The following is a 23,332-nucleotide window of genomic DNA, read 5'->3' as shown; positions in this document are numbered from 1 at the left end:
AGGCCAGGAGGTCTGGTCACAGAATTCCCTCTGTCTTGTTATCACTCACTCACTTGCAAAATACTGGATCAGTCCGGAGCCAGTCTGAGTCAAATCAGGGTCTTGCAGTCTGGTAGGAAAATTGTAGTTATACATCACATTATATTCTCAGGATGTACTTAAGCAGCTCACAACCTAATTCTTTGCTTTTGAAGTGTACTCACTGTAGTCTTGGAGCAAATACAGCAGTCAATACCTACATAGCAAGGTCCCACAGTGAAGTGAATTTGGTTCTGGTATTGTTTGTTTGAGGGAGCATGTAAGCCTGGGCAAAAAATAAACGGCCTTGTTCTATCCCAAGACCTTCTTTACATCCAGCTGAACTAGCAGATGAGAAACTGGATAGTTATACATCCACTTTACTAGCATTAGATAGACACTGAAAGATTCAATATGATGGACAGCATTCATGTGTTAATTCCATCCAGCAATGTGATTAAACAGCAGATTGGTTAGACACGAGGGGGCTTAACAAGAGTTTCAGGTCCTCTGTAAAAGTTGTGCACATTCCATACTGCATTTAGTTTCTTCAGATGCCTTGTAGCCAAACCCTAACCCTAAAGGAAACAGCTGCCTGAAAGGTAGGTTTGAGCTTTCACTTACCTTCTCCCACTGGCTTCCCATTGGTTTCACAAGCTGTGGACAGCCATTGCACCCCCTCCCTGAACTCACCTGAGACTGTTGACTGACTGCAACTGGAGTTTGCACAAACACACAAGAGCCATTTTCCACAATCCTGCCTCCAACCTCATCAGGTTTGTGCAGCATGAGCTACACCAGGAGCATGACCAGATTTGGACACTATTCTAATTTTTAGGTCAATGATTCAATTTAAATCTCATCTGAAAAATAATATCTGACAATGTTGACATCCCTCGATAATATAATTTTAGACTGACACTTCAAATGTGTTCTGGAGTGGGGCTCAAACTGACCAAGCACTCACAGGAAGAGTTTGTGCAGAGTGAAGAATACACTACTTCTACAAAGAGATTAGGAAAATCATTGACCTGAATGTCATCTCACTTATCAGAATTTCTCATTTCCTTTTGTTATTTGACAAGTTTTCTCATCATATGACCTTCAATTAATATGAACAAAACATATGCAACAATAGGCTTTGTGCAACTTATGTATTTGAATTCAATACCTTCATTATGGAAGCTACATTGTTTTCTGTTGCTCATATAAGCTTTCAAAATGTTCACTATCAAACCAAGCATTAATTGGCAGAATTCAGTACAAAAATTAATGTCCATCATTATTAAAAAGTTAACTGATTTCACAGCAGTTACCTAGTGCAGCATTACATAATCAGCCAAAACTCATACATTCCGTATCATGCACTTTTCTTTACATATATACTGTATAACATTGCATAATGTTGCAGTTGGCTATTAGAGTGGGCACTCAAAAAGAGATTAGGTTCTTTTGGAAATTATAGTCTTCTTTTCAATCTTGCTTCAGTTAAATAGTCATCGTGCACATGATGAACTGAAAAAGAAATCGTAAAATATTTATCAAGTGTTAATGACTCCCATTTGCAAATCAAATAAAATTAAACAACTGTAATAATTTTACTTCTAATGTTTATCCCTCACCCAGAGATGTTGCCTCCTATTTCTGCTGCCCTCCCCTTCCGTAACTCACTCAAGTGACTGTTATGAACCATAACAATGGACGGTGAGTGTATTCAATCATGGGAGAATCACAGCAAAGTTTGGCTCTGGCTACATGTCCTGCAGGGGTTGCTGGGTAGCGAGCAGGAGCAGAAATCATAGTCGATTGCAATGTCTCAACCACTACTCTGGGCTGAGATCAGATAGTTCAACAGAATGGGGATTCGACTTTGGATTTTCATGTGTTACTCCTACTCTTCACCAAGTCGAAATTTTAAACGAGTAATTGTGAAAAGCTTCTCTTACCTGAAATCTGATTTAGGGAATTTGCAAGGTAATGAACTAGTGATTCTCCTGAATTTGCCCCATACCACTTAGAGTACTGGTACACCAATCTTTGACACTCCCATATGGCATACAATACTGAACTGGAGGTAAAATGTAATTTCTGCACTTTAGTTATAATCATAAATGTCCCCAGACTTTCTGAAGTGGGATAAAAACATTTCAATGTTGGTCATTAAATAATAGTTTCTAAGTTTTTTTACATGAACAGTTTTGATCTAACTAAGGAAAGATATACTGGTATTGAAGGCAATCCAGAGAAGAGATTTTCTTATGAGAGGTTAAGTACATTGGGCCGGTGTTCACTGGGGTTCAGAAGAATGAGAGGCAACCTTATTGAGATATATAGGATTCTCAGGGTTTTGACAGTGTAGATGCAGAGAGGCTGTTTCCCCCTTGAGAAAGAGTCTAGGATCGAGGGCATAACCTCAGAATAAGGGTTCACTCATTTAAGACAGAAATTAATTGGAGTTTCTTCTGAGGGTAATGGATCTGTGGAATTCTTACCAGAGGGTTGTAGAGGCTGGGCGGTTAAGCTTGTTCAAGGCTGAGATAGACAGGTTTTTAATCAGCAAGGGAATCAAGGGTTATGGGGATAAGGCGAGAAAGTAGAGTTGAGGATTATCATTTCAGTCATGATCTCATTTAATGGCAGAGCAGATTCAATAGGCTGAATGGCCTACTTCTGCTCCTTCATCTTATGGTCTTATTTGTGCATTTAAGAACAGAGCAAGATCCCTCACCCTGCCATTTGCAACTTGTGGGAGACACAGTCAAGCCCAGCTTTTGCTTATCCCTGATTGTCGTAATAACTCACCTGACTTGTTAGGGCATTTCAGGAGAAATTATCTGCAATATATGTTATTGAGTCACACCGAATGCCTTTCAGGGCGAGGGGTACCAGCTTCCCTTCCCCAAATGCCAGTAGTGAAATGGTGTTTTTATTGACAATTCCGCAACTTTTATAGGGTGGATAGATAAATAATACTCAGTGGAGGAGGGCCAGATATAGAATGGAAAACAAGTGGCAGCTGATGGCCGAGACTTCTTGGTTTTCCATTTGACGTCCCAGGCACAATGGAGAAGATGTCTACTGACGGGTGGGGCTAGTTGCCACAGAGTTGAAAATGTGCTGGAAAACACTTTCAGCTTGCTTTTTTCATACAATCCCCATAGTGCAAAAGGAGGTCATTTGGCCCATAAAGTCTACACCGACCACGATCCCACCTAGGCTCTATCCCCGTCACCCCACATATTTACCCTGCTAATCCCCCTGACACTAAGGGGCAATTTAGCATGGCCAATCCACCTAACCTGCACATCTTTGGACTGTGGGAGGAAACGCGTGCAGACACGGGGAGAATGTGCAAACTCCACACAGTCACCCGAAGCCGGAATTGAACCTGGATCCTGGCGCTGAGGCAGCAGTGCTAATCACTGTGCACCTTTTGGCAGGTAGCTATGCAGATTTAAGTAGTGATTTTAATAGCAACTAACAGGGAGCTCAATTGCACCTCCTTTTTGTAATAGAAACACAATCAATCAGAAAACTGGGACACTATTGTATACTGAACCATTCGGAAAGCTTGAAACAAAGAAGAATTATTTTACATTAGATTTCAATTAGTAGCGAGTTATATCGTCAGGTGTGAAGAAGGTAAATGTTCTCCAAGCAGCATTGCAGAATCCCTGAGGTGTTGAAAATCACATTCGAGTACTGGAGTTGAACACAAGTCAAACGAATGGTTCTTCCCCTCAGTTAGATTAGTATAGCGATTCATCTATTAAAATGAATCTGCAAGTGTAAATAAGAATGCATCTGTACTCACATCATCATATGCAAAATTAACAACTCCTTGTTGGGAAGTATCTCTTCTTCTGAAGGCCTCTGATGGGAAACAAAGCAAAACATTTAAATAATAACATATTAGACAAATGATGTAATGAAACTATGTGAATGCCAAGCCTAAAGGTTTCCAAACTTAAAATATAAACTGAGCTCTCCACTTAATGATTCATGTCTCTTGTGCGACTCAATTCTTTCTTGCATAGAACAAGATGATTTTATATGTTCTCACCAAACAATGCATTATAAACAGAAAGCAACATAAATAGCATGGTACCATGACTTAACTACTGAAAGGCATTTCCATGGCTGTACCTATTAGTGATGCTGATAGAGTACTGCCAAACAGTAATATAGACAAATAGAAAAGGATTCAAGCTCTGAAATAACTCCCACAAAAAACTGATATTACTACACCCATTATAATATACAACCTCATTTTTGATTGAAAATGGTTTTGAAAGTGAAGTTTTGTTTCAAAAATCAAGGAAACTTGAAAACAGTTCAAACGTAAAAGTCACAATTTAATAATCTAAAGAGCAAAAACTATTAATTTAAGAACACATTTAATTGAAGAAAGTATATCTGAAAGAATTGTTAGTTAATTTTCAAACAAATCAGTGAAAATCCACAATGGGGACAGGAATTGGCAATCGTCCTGAACGAAGGTGGTGGTCTGACAGTAAGAAATTCCATAAATGGCAATTTCTTAAACATATTCAACTGTGTATCAGTGCTATTTTCAGGTAGGTCACAATTAGAGTATGAGACAAAAAAAAGCTAAGTGGACATAATCATTTTTAATTTTTACTTTCTTTAAAAAGAGACCAACTAAAAAAGTTAACAAAGTTAAAGTTACAAACTTATTTTGCACTTCACAATTTTTTATTTAATGAAACATAGTTCTTGCTAGTGTTCAAACATAGGGGAATAAAGAAATGAAGGGTGTGTTGCAACATAATCTAATCTCCATTTTACTTTGAGTGTCATGACTGCAACATGAACCCAAACAGAATGAAATACTATTCTCTCTCGCTCTACACAAATTTACTGTGCAAACATTATGGGCTGGGTAAATAATTCCCCGTACAGTGGATTCTGCTCCTGCCCTCATGATAGACTGGGTCCAAATGTATACCAATCGGCTGAACTTGAGGGGAGAGGAGAAAATGACTTCTCTTGACATCAAGGCAGCATTTGACCTTGTAGCATCAAGGAGCTCTAACAAAACGGAAATCAATGACAAATAAGGAGGAAAACTCTCCACTTTTTGGAGTCATAACCCACAGAAAGGATGTTAGTTGTGGTTGTTGCCAACCCATTATCTCAACCTGGAAGGTGTGACTACAGGAGTACTTCGGGTCATGTTCTAGATACAACCTTCTTCAGCTGCTTCATCAATGTCCTTTCTTCAAATGTAAAAAGTCAGAAGTGGGGATCTTTGCTGCTGATGGCACAATGTTCGGCAACATTTGCAAACCCTCAGATACTGAAGCTATCCTTCCCATAGGCTACAAGACCTGGCTTAGGCTGATAAACATGGCAAGAAACATTCTTGCCACATAATTGACAGGCAATGACCACCTCTGACAAGAGAGATTCTAACTCTCTCCTTTTATTATTCAGTGGCATTACCATTGCTGAATCCCTCACCATCAACTACCATTGACCACAAACTGAACTGGACCAGCCATATAAATACTATATTTACAAGAGCAGATCATGGAAACTTAGAAAATAGGAGCAGTAGGCCATTCAGCCCCTCAAGCCTGCTCCGCCATTCATTTTGATCATGGCTGATGATCCAACTCAATAGCCTGATACCGATTTCCCCCCCATATCCTTTGATCTCCATTGCCCCAAGAACTATATCTAACCTCTTGATAACATGTTTTGGCCTCCACTGCTTTTTGTGGTAGAGAATTCCATAAGCTTCCATAAGCCTAGGTGAAGAAATTTCTTCTCATCTCAGTCCTAAAAGGTTAACCTCATATCTCTAGTCTATGACCCCCGTTTCTGGACTCCCTAATTATCAGGAACATCCTTCCTGCATCTACCCTGTCTTGTCCTGTTAGAATTTTATAGCTTTCTATAGGATCCCCATAATTCTTCTGAACGCCAGTGAATATAATCCTAACTGACTCAGTATCTCCTCATTCTTGGGATGGTGGGACTGATGAATTAGTTTGGTAAACTTTTGCTGCACTCCCTCCAAAGCAAGAACATCCTTCCTCAGATAATGAGACCAAAACTGCACACAGTATTCTAGGTGTGGCCTCACCAAAGCCCTTTATAACTGGAGCAAGACATCTTACTCCTGTACTCGAATCCTCTCGCCATGGAGACCAACATACCATTTGCCTTCTTTAACGCCTGCTGCACCTGCATGCTTACCTTCTGCGACTGGTGAACGAGGACATCTAGGTCTCATTGCATATCTCCCCCTCTCAATTTACAGCCATTCAGATAATAATCTGCCTTCATGTTTTTGCTACCAAAGAGTACAACCTCACCTTGATCTATATTATACTGCATCTGTCGTCCATTTGTCCACTCACTCAGCTTGTCCAAATCATATTGAAGCATCCTCCATCCTCCTCAAAGCTGACCCTACCACTCAGCTTTGTGTTATCTGCAAATTTGGAGATATTACATTGATCTCCCTGATCTAAATCATTAACCTATATTGCAAATAGCTGGGGTCCTAGCACTGATCCCTGCAGTACCCCACTAGTCACTGTCTGCCATTCGAACAAAGCTTGGAATTTTGCAGTGAGTACCTCACCTCATGACTTCCTAAACCTTGTCCACCATTTAGAAGGTACAAGTCACGCCTGCGATAGAATACTCTCCACTTGCCTAGATGAGTGCAGCTCCAATAACATTCAAGAAGCTTGACACTGTCCAGAGCAATGCGGTCCACTTGGTGAATACCCCACCCACCACCTTCAATATTCACTCTCTCCACGACTGACGTACAGTGGCAGCAGTATGTATCATAAAGGAGATGCACTGTAGAAACTCATCAAGATTCCTTTGACAGCACCTTCCAAACTCTCAACCTACACCACCTAGAAGAACAAGGCCAACAGGCAAATGGGAACACCACCACCTGCAAGATCACCTCTAAGTCACACGGCTTCGTGACTTGGAACTCCTTCACTGTCACTCGATCAAAATTCTTGGACTGCCTCCATAGCTGTACTATAGTTGTACCCACAGCACTTGGATTCACCGGTTCATGAAAGCGGCTCTCTACACCATTTCGAAGGCAGCAGGGATTGATAATAAATACTGGCCTTGCCAGTGAAGTTCACATCTCAAGAACAAATAAGAAAATATTTAACTGTAAAATTCCTAATGCGAATATGATAAAATAAAAATCACCACTGACCCTATTAAAACTATTCCGCACAGTACAATTTGTATTATTCTATATCTTTATGGAGTTGGTATTGCAGCAAAGAATGATTTGCCAGGGGAAGCCTTCAGAGACCACTGCATCTTTTAAAGGCTAATTAGATAAGTATTCCCAGGACAACTAGAGCTTTGCTAATGACACCCATATCTTAAGAATAGAGTTTAAAAGTCATATGAAGGTTAAAAGGTACTAGGTTGAAAGGTCTGAACGTCACATTAGCATGGAAGACTGGAAAAACTCGGAAATCTTAGTGACACTTCAGTTCCATTGTATACTACCAAAAACAGTTCAGATCAAAAACAATTTCTGTACAAATAGTCAGTGGCCGTAGCTTTTATTGATTTTGCAAATACAAGATCACAGTACTTCTGATGCTGGAAACCTCAAATAATAATAGAAATGCTGGAAACACCCAGCTGCTCTTGCAGTATCTGTGTAGTGAGATGAAGGATCATCGTCTTGTTATATTAACTCTATTTCTCTCTCCACGCACATTACCAGATCAACTAGTGCATTTCCATCCTTTTCTGTTTTGATATTTCCAATGTAGCCTATTCAGAACCAAGTACAATGTGCCACGTTCACAGAGTTACATACCTGTCAGAGCCCGGAGTCTCACACAACAGGCTACATAATCATCAAACGAGATCTTCCCATGGGTGCTATATCGTTTTATTATTCCGTTCAAACCTTGAGGAGACAATCTGTACCCTTGTCAATGAAATGGATAGAAAAATGTTCAGAATATTACACAGTTCTTATACATTCTGAAAATATGAAACAATATTTTAGGTGTGCATGAACATTCAGGTTACAAAATAACTGGATAATTTAACTAGATTTTTTGCATCTTGTGCTGATAGAAAATTTAAAGACAGAATTTATATGATCACGATAAAGGAAAGACGGTTTATAAATCTTAGGACTGTACATAGTAGTGTTCTTGGATATTTTACACCAGTTGAATTTTTAGAATTGTGATCCTTAGGTTTTCTTCTGTTAAATATAGAAACATAATATTGCCAGGGAGATCTCCCAGGGTATTTCCTGTGTTTTTTTTATACAAGTTAAAATGAAGGATATAGATCGGTTGGAGACTTGGGCAGAGAGATGGCAGATGGAGTTTAATCCGGACAAATGAGAGTTAATGCATTTTGGAAGGTCTAATACAGGTAGGAAATATACAGTAAATGACAGAACCCTTAAAGTATTGATAGGCAGAGGGATCTGGGTGTACAGGTGCACAGGTCACAAAGTGGCAACGCAGGTGGAGAAGGTTAGTCAAGAAGGCATACAGCATGCTTGCCTTCATCGGCTGGGGCATTAAGTTTAAAAATTGGCAAGTCGTGTTGCAGCTTTATAGAACCTTAGTTAGGCTGCACTTGGAATATAATGTTCAATTTTGGTTGCCACACTACCAGAAGGATGTGGAGGCTTTGGAGAGGGGGCAGAAAAGATTTACCAGGATGTTGCCTGGCATTGAGGGCATTAGCTGTGAGGAGAGGTTGGAGAAACTTGGTTTGTTCTCAATGGAGGTGGAGGGGCGACCTGTTAGAAGTCTACAAGGATTATGAGGGACATGGACAGAGTGGATAGTCAGAAGCTTTTTCCCAGGGTGCAAGAGTCAATTACTCAGGGACATAGGTTTAAGGTGCGAGGGGCAAAGTTTAAAGGAGATGTACGAGGCAAGTTTTTTTTTTTTACAGAGGATGGTGGGTGCCTGGGACTCACTGCTGGGGGAGGTAGTGGCAGCAGATACGATAGTGACTTTTATGAGGCGTCTTGACAAATACATGAACTGGATGGGAATAGAGGGATATAGTTCCCAGATGGGTAGGGGGCTTTAGTTCAGACGGACAGCATGGTCAGTGCAGGCTTGGAGGGCCGAAGGACCTGTTCCTGTGCTGTTACTTTGTATCACACTAGTGCTATACTAAAATGGCGAATGGGATAGCCTAGCTATTTGCAATCCTGACTGCAAAATGGGCGATCTATCTAGCATTTTCACAGACAAAATTATATCAGGATTTCCTTCATAAAGCAAGAAAAAGTGGTTCAAGCAGGGCCTGGAAAAGTAATGGTGAATTGATTTAGTAATGGAACAGTCAGTCAAATGATTTAGGGTTTGAATCTGACAATTTAAAATATCACTGAAACATGAAAGTTTAAAGTTCATTTATTAGCGTCACAAGTAGGATGACATTAACACTGCAATTAAGTTACTGTGAAAATCCCCTAGTCGCCACACACAGGCGGCTGTTCGGGTACACTGGGGGAGAATTTAGCATGACCAATGCACGTAACCAGCACGTCTTCCGGACTGTGGGAGGAAACCTGTAGACCTGGAGGAAACCCACACAGACAAAGGAGAACGTGCAGACTCCACATAGACAGTGACCCATTGGAAGTGAGAGTGCTCCCAACTGAGCTAGAGCAGACATCCAAGCCAATTGTTGCGTTCCTGTAGTAACTGGGGAGGTTAGAACAGGAATCAGTAATCGAATGTAATGCATTAAAATCTCTCACTTACCCATAGCACCTATAGCCTGTTGTAGTTCCTGGGGCTCTACAGTTCCACTTCGATCTCGGTCAAAGGTAGAAAAATTCTGCCGCCAGTTACTCAAAACAGTCCACAGCTCTTTGAATTCTGGAAAACCCATCGTGCCAGACATATCTCGCTGGAAATTACCATTAAGGGACAAAACATCTTTGAAAGAAAGTGATCATTTACTGCTATGCAAATATTGAAGTCAACAGTTAACTGTAATATGGTACTAATCAACGAATCCAAAGCTTGAAGAAGTAATTTGAAAAGGAGCCTGCAAAACAAAATTCAAATTTATACCTAAAAGAAACTCAAGCACTAATGGTATAGTGTGTGAACTATCTTCAGCCAGCTTTTCTCTGCACTAAGTACATGAATGAAAAAGGAATACATGTTGATTGGATTAGATGAAGTAGGGTCGGTAGATTTGTGTGGAGCATAAACACCAGTATAGACCAGTTGGACCAAATGACCAATTTCTGTGCTGTACATTCTTTGCAGTGCCCAATATAGGCACTCAGGCTCTGAATTTTTTTTTAAAAAAGGAGATTTTAATTTTCTTTTCTGCCAAAATGGTGGAAGGATTGAATGCACAGTCACATGGATGAAAAGGTTATTTTGACCAACTCGATACTGTTGTGTGATTGCAAGCGCAGGTGGCATTATATTTTTCCTCAGGATGTTATTAATACCATAAACTTGACTGCTTTGTGAATCATAGGACTAAATGGGAAGTTCCTAAATTCTAAGGTTCCCGTCTGATGGAGGCGAGGCAGTCAAATTGGGATTTCTGAGGTTACCAGCACGAGAACCAGAACTACAAAAGGTCGTGAATATAGCCCAATCCATCACGCAAACCAGCCTCCCATCCATTGACTCTGTCTACACTTCCCGCTGTCTTGGCAAAGCAGCCAGCATAATTAAGGGCCCCACACACCCTGGACATTCTCTCTTTCACCTTCTTCTGTCGGGGAAAAAAAACCAAAAGTCTGAGGTCACATACCAACCGACTCAAGAACAGCTTCTTCCCTGCTGCTGTCGGACTTTTGAATGGACTTACCTTGCATTAAGTTGATCTTTCTCAACACCCTAGCTATGACTGTAACATTACATTCTGCACTCTCTCGTTTCCTTCTCTATGAACAGTATGCTTTGTCTGTATAGCGCGCAAGCAATAATACGTTTCACTGTATGTTAATATATGTGACAATAAATCAAAATCAAATCTAATCAAAAGTCATTGTGAAAGAACAAGGGTTTACTTGATACCATAAAATAACGATGCACTGTACAGAATATAATTTTAACACTATTAATTGTCAAAACTTGCATCATATTACAAGTTAGGCAAGAACGACATGCTTAATTTGACCTCTACATCATGGTACCTTTAATCACCAAACCATTGGGCAGTTATTTTACAGGTGGCATCAATATACTGTTTTCAGCTTCATTCTGAGTTATTTATCAAAAGTACCAGTTATTTCCTCAAAGTTATTTTGAAAAATGGGGCAGAATCATATTGCAGTGAATGTCCCAGCAGTGGGATTGGGAATGAGCGGGACTTCCACCCGCAGGTGGGATAGCTAGCCACGTGTAATCATGTGGCAGCCACCCAATTAGCTATGCAAAGTAACATGGCCAGTTGTGTGGCAGGGCAGGATGGAAGTTGCCAACCCCACCATTGCCTTGCTGTGGTCAAAGATTTGGCCATATATGTAAACAGTACGTATATAAGCATCCACCTCCTGCAAGCCAGTTGCATCATGCCAAAAATAGGTCAAAACATAGAAGAAAGGAGCAGGAGGAGGCCATGTGGCCCTTTCAGCCTGCTCCGCCGTTCATCACAATCATGGCTGATCATCCAATTCAATAGCCTAATCCCGTTTTCTCCCCATACCTTTTGATCCCATTCGTCCCAAGTGCTATAGCTAGCCACCTCTTGAATACATTCAATGTTCTGGCATCAACTACTTCCTGTACAATAATGTCCAAAAAGTGGTACGAAGGTGGTGAGAAGGTTTGACTCCTGGTCCAGCAGTAATTGCCAGAATCTGCCACTTACTTTGAGCATAGTAAAGATTGTGAGATTTTTAAAAGCGGCATCTCGGCCTTTTGGCTAAGATGCAAATGAGCTCAAGTCTTGGAGGAGGATCCTCCCCCTTCTCCAATCAGCTCGACTCATGTAGATCAGGCCCAGGACAGGGTGGTTTAGTCGCCCGCCCTGTCTTGTCAGCCTGGATCGGAAATGTCTCAACTTGTTGAGACTCTGAATTGGATTTGATTTGATTGAATTGGAAAAGTATAAAAAAAAAGATTGTGTGCTTCACAAGTTTGTGAGAGGTTCACTTGGAAAGGTTAAACAATTTACTGAAAGGGTTAGACGATTTTAGTTGCAAAGTATCATTCAGCAAAATCAAACACTAAACAGGAAAAGCAAGCTTAATTGAATTGGTAGATGTGCTAAGTTGTTAGTTGAGGAATGTTAAAACAATAATTAGCTGAAAAATGTTTCTTCACACCGAGTGATGAAAGGCAGAACCCATGGCTGGCAGATGTGCTTCAGTCGAGTCAAGGAGTGAGACAAAGGAGTTCAGAATATTGCAGCACAAGGTCAACGCATGCAAGATAGGGGGAAGTGTGTTCCATTTGTGTGAACAATGCCGAATGCACTTGCTCAGGAGAAACAGCGGCTAGTCAGCTCTGACAAAGGGTCATCCAGACCCAAAAGGTTGTCTCTATTCTCTCTCCACAGATGCTGTCCGACCTGCTGAGATTTTCCAGCATTTTCTATTTCAGAAAAGGAGATGACTTTAATGTAAATTTTGAGAGTCAGTCTTAGATTGTCCATGATGGTCCTGAACCTTCATACATCAGAATGAAAGTTTTGAAACCTGATCCCGTTTCTCTCCTGATGGTGATTGAATTGTCCCACAGCAGTGCCATGCCATTGGGTGGATTTCCCATTCTACTGCTTTGTTCAATTGTGTTGGGTCAACTCAAATTCGGACAGGTCCATTTGATTTTGGAACCAGCTGGTTGGGTTTATAACTGACAAAATAGTCCCTTGTTGAAGCATCATCTCTGTCGCACTTCTTACCCATTTTATCAGTGTGTGGAGGACCTTCCTGGGTGCAAACAAATAAATGAGCTTTGCATCTGCTCTTAGCGTGATGTGTTTCACTATTTTCAATCTTCCCAAGCCTTTGAAGAGTTTTGGAAATTCTCTTCTAGATTCTTTGTTGTGTTCTTTGTCATTGACTTCTTCAGCTTTCAGGATTAGTGATAAATTAGTTACAAGGGGTGGTTACCACTGCTGCCTCAGTGCCAGTGACCCAGGTTCGATTCCCAGCTTGGGTCACTGTCTGTGTGGAGTTTGCACATTCTCCCCATGTTTGCATGGGTTTCCTCCGGGTGCTCCGGTTTTCTCCCAGTCTGTAAAACGTGCTGGTTTGGTGCATTGACCCAAACAGACGCTGGAATGTGGCGACTAGGGGAATTTCACAGTAACTTCAGTGCAGTGTTAATGTAAGCCTTACATTTGACTAATAAATAAACTTCTAAAAAAAACTTTAAATAGTGCCTCTGTACTTCAATATTGCATCAAGGTGACCTTTGACTTTTAGCTTGATTCCTCCTGGAACTTGGTGTAATTGGTGAAGGTCAGAGATTAAACTTTTTGCAGTCAATTAACTCCATCAGACAGAACTGAGACTGCTGCACTTTAACCTAACTTAAATTCTGCACGATGATCATTGACTTCAATGTTGGTACTGCAGTAGTGGTTTTGAATTATTTTTGATTTCACCAAAAAAAGTGGTTTCCTGCCTGTCTTGTTCCTATATTTCTTGTAAAGAGCATCCTTTTTGCTTTGCAAACAGAGGTGTTTTGACTTTGTCATATCCATATTTTGCAGTTCCGTTGGGACACACAAAAAGGAAGAGAGAGGCTGAAGTTAACATAGGCCCCTTAGAAAATGAGATTGGGGAATTAGGAAATGGCAGAGGAGTTGAACAAATCATTTGCATCAACCTTCATGGTGGAAGATACTAATAACATTCCAAAAATTCTAAATAATGAAGGGGTGGATATGGGGGTGGAGGAAATAAATACAATAACAATCACTAGGGAAAATGTTCTAGAGAAGCTCATGGGGTTAAAGGCCGATAAGTCCCCTGGATCTAATGGGTGGTATCCCAGAGCTCTGACAAAGGGTCATCCTGACTCAAAACGTTGGCTCTATTCTTCCTCCACAGATGCTGTCAGACCATCTGAGATTTTCCAGCAATTTCTGTTTTTGTTTCAGATTCCAGCATCCACAGTATTTTGCCTTTATCTTCGTTTTTATCATAGACCACGTTCGTAGAGTATGGCATAAGATTATTCGGCCCATCGAGCTCACAGCAGTTCTCTGCAGAGCAATCCAATCAGTCCCATTCTCTCACTCTTCTCCCTGTAGCCCTTCAATTTTACTCCCCTCAAGTGCTCACGCAATTTCCTTTTGAAATCTCTCATATCTCTGCTTCCTTGTACATAGCAAGTTCCACGTCAGTACCACTTACTGCACATAAAATTGCTTTTCCTCACGTTTCCCCCTTTCTCCTGCCTGAAACTTTAAATCTGTGTCCCCTTGCTCTTGTAGCTTCAACCATAACAGTCTTCCTTTGTTTCTCATTGGAATATTCAGCTGGTTGACTTAATGGCAAACATGACTGCTCATGTTTAAAATCTGTACAATTCTGCAGTAAATGAATACTTCTGTCATTAAAGGATACATCTAACATGGAAATCATTAGCCTGCAGGTCTCCATGCTGAATGCTGTAGAAAAACAACTAGGTTAGAACACCACACAAAATTCACAGCACAATCACCTTTCAAAATGTATATTCTATAGTCAAAACTATTTAACTGTCTGCACCAGGTTTGTTGATCACATACACTTATTAACCAATTTACTATCTTGCTCCCCCATATAGAATGGGCATTACAGCATTCCTTGACCTTGGGCCATCTAAGTTTTAACCATGAAAAAAACCTAGCAGCTTTAGGTCAGCCCAAAGTGCTTGAAACATAGAATAATAGTGCAGAAGAGGCCCTTTGGCCCATCGAGTCTGCACCGACTCCCGAGAAACACCTGACCTCCCACCTAATCCCATTTACCAGCACTTGGCCCATAGCCAATGAAGTACTTGTGGCTATTATAATGTTGGAAACGTGGCAACTGATTTACATACAACCAGCTCCCAGTCACAGTGATCAGATTATTTTCAGATAATCTGTTTTCCTGATGTCAATGGGAAGAACAATAATGGCAAGGGCACTGGTGAGGTTTACAGCATCAGTCAGTATGTGTGTAGGGGTTTAAAAAAAAATACAATTAGAGCACTCAGCGCGAGGGAGAGAAACAGCAATGGAAGGTGTTTTCAGAGAACCATAGCCAGCAGTTAAAAGCAAAAGTAATACAATAACTCTACAAGCCACAAAGCTACAAATGTTTGTGTGATTTATTCTGAATCAGTATGGCGTGATTAAATGCTGGCAAAACATTTGAAATGCAAACTTTGCACCAAGAGCAACATCTACTTTTTAGTATAAATATTATCATGGAACCATGTTACCACTATTCAGCCAAGGTTTTCTAGATATTAGTTATTATAAAGTGTTTCTTCCCCACAACTGCCAACAAGCAGAATGATCAGAACATATTTCAAAAATTACAAATCTTATGCTCGTCCCATTCAACAGTTATGACTTTAATGTCCTAAAATAAATTTTGAAGCAGCCTCGACAATTTAATCTCAAAAGTAACTAGTTGATATAAAGAATCATCAAGGATGAATCAGCAGATGTTTTAAAATTGGACATTTACAAGTTAATGAGTGAGCGATGTGGGATTTTTAAAAATTGTACAATGCGGTTTAGATGCAGACAAACTTTCATTTAAATCGTGTCTTATTAAGTCACAAACATCTCAAAAAATATTTCAGTCACAACACTTCAAAATGTAATTGAATGCATGTAATGAAATTGTGGAAGAAAGTTTGCTTTCAGCAAGATCTCCTGAACAGCAATGCAGCTAATGGTCTAAATTAATCTACTCTTTGGTGGCATTGGTTGAGGAATGAATGTTTATCCTTTAGCAATGAGGCACTGCCTCAGTATTGACTGGAAAGTGACCCATGGTTACATGCTCAGGTTCTGGAATGAGGCATAAACTGCCTCATAAATTGTCCATTTTGGCAGGAGAAATAAAAGAGAATAATGGTGAGAGATTGCAGACCTCTGGTGTGTAGAGGGATCTGGGTGTTTTAGTGCATGAATCACAAAAGGTTTGCATGCAGGTACAGCAAGTGATTCGGAAAGCTAATAGAACATTATAATTTATTGCAAGAGGAACTGAATACAAAAGTAGGGATGTTATGCTTCAGTTATACAGAGCGCTAGTGAGATCACATCTGGATTACTGTGCACAGTATTGGTCACCTTATTTAAGGAAGGATGTAAAGTGGAAGCAGTTTGGAGGTATCTGGAATGGACGGGTTGTCCTATGAGAAAAGGTTAGACAGGTAAGGCTTGTACCTGCTGGAGTTTAGAAGAGTAAGAAGCGACTTGATTGAAACATACAATATGCTGAGGAGACTCGACAGGGTGGATGTGGAGAGGATGTTTCCTCGGTGGCAGAATCTTGAACCAGAGATCTCTGTTTAAAAATAAGGGGTTGCCCATTTAAAACAAATAAATTTTCTGAGGGTTGAGAGTTTTTGAAACACTCTTCCTGATAGATGGTGGAAGCACAGTCTTTGAATATTTTTAAGACAGAGGTGTATAAATTCTTGGTAAGCAAAGGGGTGATATGTTATCAGGAATAGGCCAGATGCAGATTTGAGGTGACTGTCAGATCAGCACTCATTTTATTAATTGGCGGCACATGACTGCTGCCTCAATGCCAGTGACCCTGGTTCCATTCCGGCCTTGGGTGCAAATTCCACACAGACATTCTCCCAGTGTCTGTGTGGGTTTCTTCCGGGTGCTTCAAATTGCCCCTTAGTGCCCAAAGATGTTAAGGTTAGGTAGATTAGCCACGGTAAACGTGCGGGTTGATGAGGATAGGGAAGAGGGGAGGCCTGGGTGGGATGTTCTATCAGAGAGTCAGTGCAGACTCGATGGGCTGGATGGCCTCTTTCTGCACTGTAGGGATTCTATGGTTCCTGCTCCTTATTCATACGCCTTCTGACTCAGAGACGGGCTTGCTACCAAAGATGTCAAAGTAGATTTGGATTATAGAGCAAGTTTGCTTGACAAATATGGAGCGAATGCATAGAAGGGAAATTTAAAAAGCCAATTATCCCATTTGTAAAAATGCAATGGTAATGCTTGGAAACTGATCATTTTATAATGTGCATATTTTCCTTTGTATGTTAGACTGGATACAAAAAGGCAGGTAGAGTCAATTATAACAAGTACAGATTTTACGCAAACTTGTCACTTTTGGTTACCGAGAGCACTGAAAGATGATTTCTGTTGGAAGGGCCACAAGCAAACTGAAACTTTGCACAGTCCATACCTTATTCAGCTCCAGATTTTGTGAGCGATTCATAGGGTGGGATTTTCCAGTTCAGCCCACTCTGGGACCGGAATTTCCCGCCCGAAGTTAACAGGCCTTTGCTTGTCGGTCAAATTCTCCGCCCAGCCCATGATGATTCCCACGGTAGGTGGGACTGGAAGATTCAGACCATAGTCTTGTAGACAAGGAACAGGGACTCAACCAACACTGTGTCCAACAATTAGTTCCACAACTACAAATGGCTGACTATGCTACCAATTTATTTTTCCACCCAGACTTTTGGATTGAATGAGCATATTCCACAGAGTACTGAAATAATAATCTTAGTCAAGATATTTCGTACACATTTACAACTTACGTTTGTAGGTGCCACTGATGCCAGATTGAGTAAGGCATCTCTGAAGTTCCTCAGCATCTATCTGACCGTCCTACAAAAAAGAAAGGCCACATATCCATGTGAAAGATGACAGCGCTAGGTTCAGATTAATGGAAAATATTCATGAGGGGTTTGACACATTGGTAATGCCAGAGTTTGAATTTAAGTCTCGGAGTAGGATTTAAAATTTTGTTCTAAAAACAGTGGAAAAACAGAGACAATTTTAAAATTAGAATGTGGGGGGGTCAATCATGGCTTCACCCATGACGACAGTATCAGCTGATGTTAAATAAGTATCTTTGAAAATAAAATCATGTCATGCAGTAAACACAATCAGATAGAAAGAATATAAACACCAAAGCAAATAACTGCGGATGCTGGAATCTGAAACATAAGCAGAAAATGCTGGAAAATCTCAGCAGGTCTGACAATATTTGGTGAGAGATAACAGAGCTAACGTTTTGAGTCTGGATGACCCTTTGTCAGACAAGAGACAAAAGGTCATCCAAACTTGAAACATTAGCTCTATTCTCTCTCCATAAATGCTGCCAGACCTGCTGAGATTTTTCCAGCATTTTCTGTTTTTGTTGCAGACAAAAATAATGTTTGTTAGCAAACATCAAGCCTCCCCGGAGGTTAATTTTACAATGAACAAGTACATAAGAAGTTACTCCTTAAGGTCATTGTCCACCATGTGAACAAGGTCAGCATTAGAATGGTCAAAAGTGCAAATTACAATAAACACTAACGGGGAGAAGTTGTGCCCAAAACAGGGAATAAATTAGTGGAGAGTAGTCAGCCTAAGCCGGTCTGTACTGATGCAAGGGTTGTGCCAGTTATGGCACCATGCCAATTCTGCATTTCTACAGGTACCAGTAAGGTATCCAGAAGCTGCCAGTTAAACACCCAGCATTAGCTGAGCAGAAATCTCCTCTAATTAAAATACTGAGGAAGCTAAAGTCATTGAGTTTGTCTTCTGAGCCCATCACACTCTCCCTGGCAATTGTGGCTTCCCATCTAATCCTGAGCTCAGGTTCCAATGCCATCTCCTCTCTATCCTTATGACTACTAACGCACTGCTAACTCACTTCTGTGATGTCTCCCAATTCCACCCCTGCCTCAGCTCATCGGGAAACTCTCACCTGTGCCGTTGTTAGACTCAACCATTCTAATGCTTTCCTGGCTGTTTTTCCACCTTGAACCCTCTGTAAACTCTGCTGCTTGTATCCTACTTCACAACAAGTTCCATTCAACCATGCTCGCTGATCTACACTGGCTCCTGGTCTAGCAACACAATTTTTAAAATTCTAATCTTTGTTTTTAAATTTCTCCAAGTCCTTATCTCTCCCCATCTCCGTGATCTCCTGCAGCCCTACAACCTTCTGAGATCTCTGTGGCCCTCTACTCCTCAGCTCTCTTGCTCCCTGAACTTTACTGCTCCACCATTAATTGCCGTACCTCTTGCTGCCCTCAGCCACAGTCTCGGAAATTCCAGCTCTTTTTCAAACTTCTCCATCTCTTTTCCTCTTTCAAGACACCCCTTAAAATCTCTCTCTTAGTCTAAGATTTTAGTTCACTGTTCCTAGAATCACACGTGGTTTGATGTCAATTTTTGATTTGACAATGCTTCTGCAAAACACCTTGGAACTTTTTGAAGGCACTACATAAATGCAAGTTGTTGTTGTTGTTTCTAGTAGCTGCTGCCTTCAGTTAGGGGACAGCCCAAAGTAGTTTTTGTGAAGTCAAGAGGAACATTGCTGACTCCCAAAAATTTGTAACATTTCCGGGGCCTTTTCTCAATGGTTTCCAGTGGTCTATTCAACTCTGACTGGTTGCTATTCAGTTGTTGAACTCAAAAAAAATATTGAATCCCATGTTTTTCAAAGTGGGGTACTGAATATAGAAGCAATGCTAAATTTCTGCTGCAGTTATTATATGATGTTCAGTTTTGAGTGCCCTGTTATAGGAAGGGCGTCAAGCCATTCAGTGGATATAAAAAGGGACACATGCTAACAGGAAAGGAAGAATTCAGTTCTATTCCAGTGATCCAGTGGTCAATAACTGGAGGGCATGAATGCAAGATCAGCATATGAAGAGACAGGATTGGAGTGTGTTTTTTGCAGATGCTTAGAAGGGCATGATCCATTCTACTAGAAACAGTGCTGGCAGCAGAATACATAACACATTTCAGGAATCCATTGTACATTTAATAAAGCCCACAATTAAATATTTGTGTGTGGACAATTTAAAATTTTATTGGGAAAGGACGAGGGAATGGAACTCCTTCAAGACAGCCAGCACAAGTGTGATGAGCCAAATGTTTTCTCTGCTGCAAAATGCTCTGATTATATAAAAGGCAAATATTATAGTCGCTAAGGTGAATCACGATGGAAGTATCAGTTTACTAACTGAGCAATCTGACACAGCTGCATGCAAATTCTGGTTCTAACAGGTTTACTCACGTGGATGCAGAATGAAGCTTCCAACGATTAGCACTGTTTATAGGAATTCCAGAAAAAAAAAAGTTAAACGAACGGGAGGAAGCCATTCTGCCCCTTCAGCCTGCTTCTGGGTCTTCTGTTAGCTATGGATCATTTATACATCAACTCTAACTTACCTACCTTTTCTTCATATTCCTTAATATCCTTGCCTAATAAGGATCTGTAAATCATTTAAATCCCTGTTGTTTCAGTATCCTTATGCTTTTTGTGGAAAAAAAAAATCATAGAATCCCTACAGTGCAGGAGGAGGCCATTCAGCCCATCGAGTCTGCACCGACCGCAATCCGACCCAGCCCCTATCCCTGTAGCCCTACATATTTACCCTGCTAGACCCCCTGACACGAAGTGGCAATTTAGCTTGGCCAATTGACCCAATGCTTCTTGACTTCATATCCCAACTGGTCTTGTTCTAATTTTAAGATTAAGTCCTCTTGTTCTGGATTCCTCCAGAGATAGTTGGCTGGAATTTTAGTGGCACCTGCCCCAGAATCGGGTCAGGCAAGGCTCATGGAATGGAATTCTCTGTTGGCCTCAGGCGGGATTTTACGAGCCTTGCCTGAGCGAGGTCGTAGAATCCCGGCCAGTTTCTCGGAATCTACCAGATCAAGTCTCTATCATTTTAAATACTTTGGTCTGACTTGTCGAATTTCTAAACATAAGGAAATGCAAATTAATTTTATGCAACTTTTACTCATAATTTAACCACTTATGTACCAAAAGTTTCTGATGAAACTGCACTAAAAAATCAAAGGTGAATGGATACTTCCTGAGGCGGGATGTCAAAAACTAAATTCACTCTAAATTGATATGACAAAGACCTGAAGCCTCAATTCCTCTAATTTTGCATTCTGGCTTGCTTGAAATAAAAGATAACATTCCATATGCTGTTTTGATAATTTTTTCTGCACGTGCCCTGGCTTTTAGTGATCTGTGCACAAAGGATAAGCAGATCCATTTGTTTTTCCACAGTTCCTAGTCTCTCACTATTAAGTCAATATTTCTGTTTGGCTTAAATCTAAAATGGATTACCTCTATGATGGTCACATTATGCCCGTAAAGGTAATTGGGGAGTAGAAACTGTACTCTTAAGAAGAAAGCAACATGGAATAATGAATGCTGTACCCTCACAAAATGGATTCCGAAAAGTCAGAGGACTTCTGCTTGCAGTTTCTGGACAGACAGAAGCAATATCCGCTTAAAAATGCAATTGAGTTTCTAGGTGCAATTTGACTATCTCATGCCATTTCAACGGTGTGAACATTAAAAAGACGGTGGCTACTAGACCTGTCGGCCCCTTGAAGATAGGACTTCAAATAAAGCCAATAAGTGAAGAAGCAGGCTCTTTACATTCCTCCTCACAAATTTCTTTCATATCTATCCCCTTATCAGCAGCAAATTTAGCTACAGTTCAGTTGGTTAATGGTCTCCCACAATCAGCACAATCTCCCAACCCAACACCATCCTTCTTAAATAACTGAACAGCATTTGCAGTGTTTCAATCTATAGGCAGAATTCCTGAATCTAATGTGCACTTTGGATAATTCTGATGAAAGCATCTGCAATTTTCCCACAGTCTAAGTGGAACCATCAGATACTCGGGATATGTTTATCTTAATTCACGTCTGTGATTCCGCAATTGGGCAGCATTTACTGAACAATCCTGAGTGTGTTAATAGCTACACTAACAACTAATTTAAGTCATAGCCTTGCATTTTCCAGAAGTGACATACATTTATGGGACCCATTCTCTGCAAACAAATGGGAGCCTATATTCCCCCATTGTTTTCTCTATGGCAACACCTTGGCTAATCAGAATTGACTTGCCAATCAATCTACTAATTTTTCTCCTGTAGTATAGACTGTTATGATCGTTTGAAATTTGGCATTCTTGTGTTTGGCTTGATGAGTGCAAAACAAAAAGCTTCAGCGATATGGTCTTTCTTTTCAACAAAATTCAAGTTCTGTACTACCAAGTGACAGTTAGTTTGATTTATTTTTATTTTCACATACAGCTCTGGTACTTAACCCTCTTTCACCATTTTGAAAACAAAACCCGATGCTGCGTGCTCACTCAGCAAATCTGCTATTTCCTTACTCTTCCATTATAATCTCCATCTGTCTTTAACAGGTCCTCTTAATATTTTTTTTAATTTCCATAGAATCACAGAATCCATACAGTGCAGAAGGAGGCCATTCGGCCTATCAAGCCTGCACCAACAACAATTCTAACATAAGCCCCACCCCAATAACCCCATGTATTTACCCTGCTAGTCCCCTGACACTAAGGGGCAATTTAGCTTTTGCAGTTAGCTTCAGTGTCACTTTTGCGCACGCTTTTCCATTTTTGCACTTCTTATGATTCTTTGTACCTCTGATGCTTTTTATAGCTTGCCCAGCCTGCTAGACTGACATTTTCCTTCGAATGTGAAAAGCCTTTTCTTTTACTATTTCCTTGTTTGTTATCCACAATTACTGAGAAGGCTTTTTCACCCAGGAGATGGTGGGCATCTGGAATTCACCCGAAAATATTCTAGAAATTCACTGCCTTTAAACTCAAACTTTTCTGCTTGATCCAGTTTCTCTGGGAATTAAATTATCTCCTTTATCTTATCATTATAGTTATTCGTCAAATAATTCACGAGGGGGATTGGGATCTGTTGGCAATTGCGGATAAAGTATTACTTTACACTGTAAAGATCAGCATTTTAAAAAGAGCCAATGGTTCCAGTAGGTTTTATACTGTATCTGGGCCTGCGCAAGCATACAAAGCCTATTGAATGCAACTTACCTGACCAGCCACTGCAGCGAAGTATCCATAGAGTGGGTCCTGCTGTTGGCCTTGGAACCCTCCATAGCCTCCTCCTCCAGGAGCCCCTGGATAGCCTGAACCACCAGCTCCCGGATATCCTCCACCACCTGGAGCTCCTGGTGCCCCACCATACTGAGGAAACTGCTAAAAAGTGAACAAAAATAAATAAAACTATATCTGCCATGAAAGAATTCAACATGATTCACAAATAGAACATTTTTAAATTAGGATTTTATGTGCCGATGTTTCCTCTGTAATAATGAAAT

At 40.5% G+C, this 23,332-nt stretch overlaps 1 protein-coding gene across 2 annotated transcripts in view; it reads right to left on the bottom strand.

Moving 5' to 3' along the window:
* Nucleotides 1–364: 364 nt before the first annotated feature.
* Nucleotides 365–23,332, bottom strand: part of LOC144507881 (sorcin-like) — a 44,495-nt gene continuing 21,527 nt past the window's right edge. The window contains exons 2-8 of one of the 2 annotated variants that reach the window (XM_078235324.1): nt 23,046–23,210; nt 17,739–17,808; nt 14,591–14,634; nt 9,801–9,948; nt 7,868–7,981; nt 3,833–3,891; nt 365–1,533 (exon numbers count right to left, since the gene is read on the bottom strand). In XM_078235324.1, coding sequence (XP_078091450.1) covers nt 1,507–1,533; nt 3,833–3,891; nt 7,868–7,981; nt 9,801–9,948; nt 14,591–14,634; nt 17,739–17,808; nt 23,046–23,210 — 627 coding nt within the window. In that variant the 3' untranslated portion in view covers nt 365–1,506. The remainder of the gene's footprint in view (nt 1,534–3,832; nt 3,892–7,867; nt 7,982–9,800; nt 9,949–14,590; nt 14,635–17,738; nt 17,809–23,045; nt 23,211–23,332) is intronic. The other variant, XM_078235334.1, reaches the window with a different exon arrangement.

The sequence above is a fragment of the Mustelus asterias genome, chromosome 2 (genome assembly GCF_964213995.1).
Source record: "Mustelus asterias chromosome 2, sMusAst1.hap1.1, whole genome shotgun sequence".
NCBI lineage: Eukaryota > Metazoa > Chordata > Chondrichthyes > Carcharhiniformes > Triakidae > Mustelus > Mustelus asterias.
Note: the sequence above shows the minus strand (reverse complement) of the source record. Positions and strands in the feature narration are given on the sequence as shown.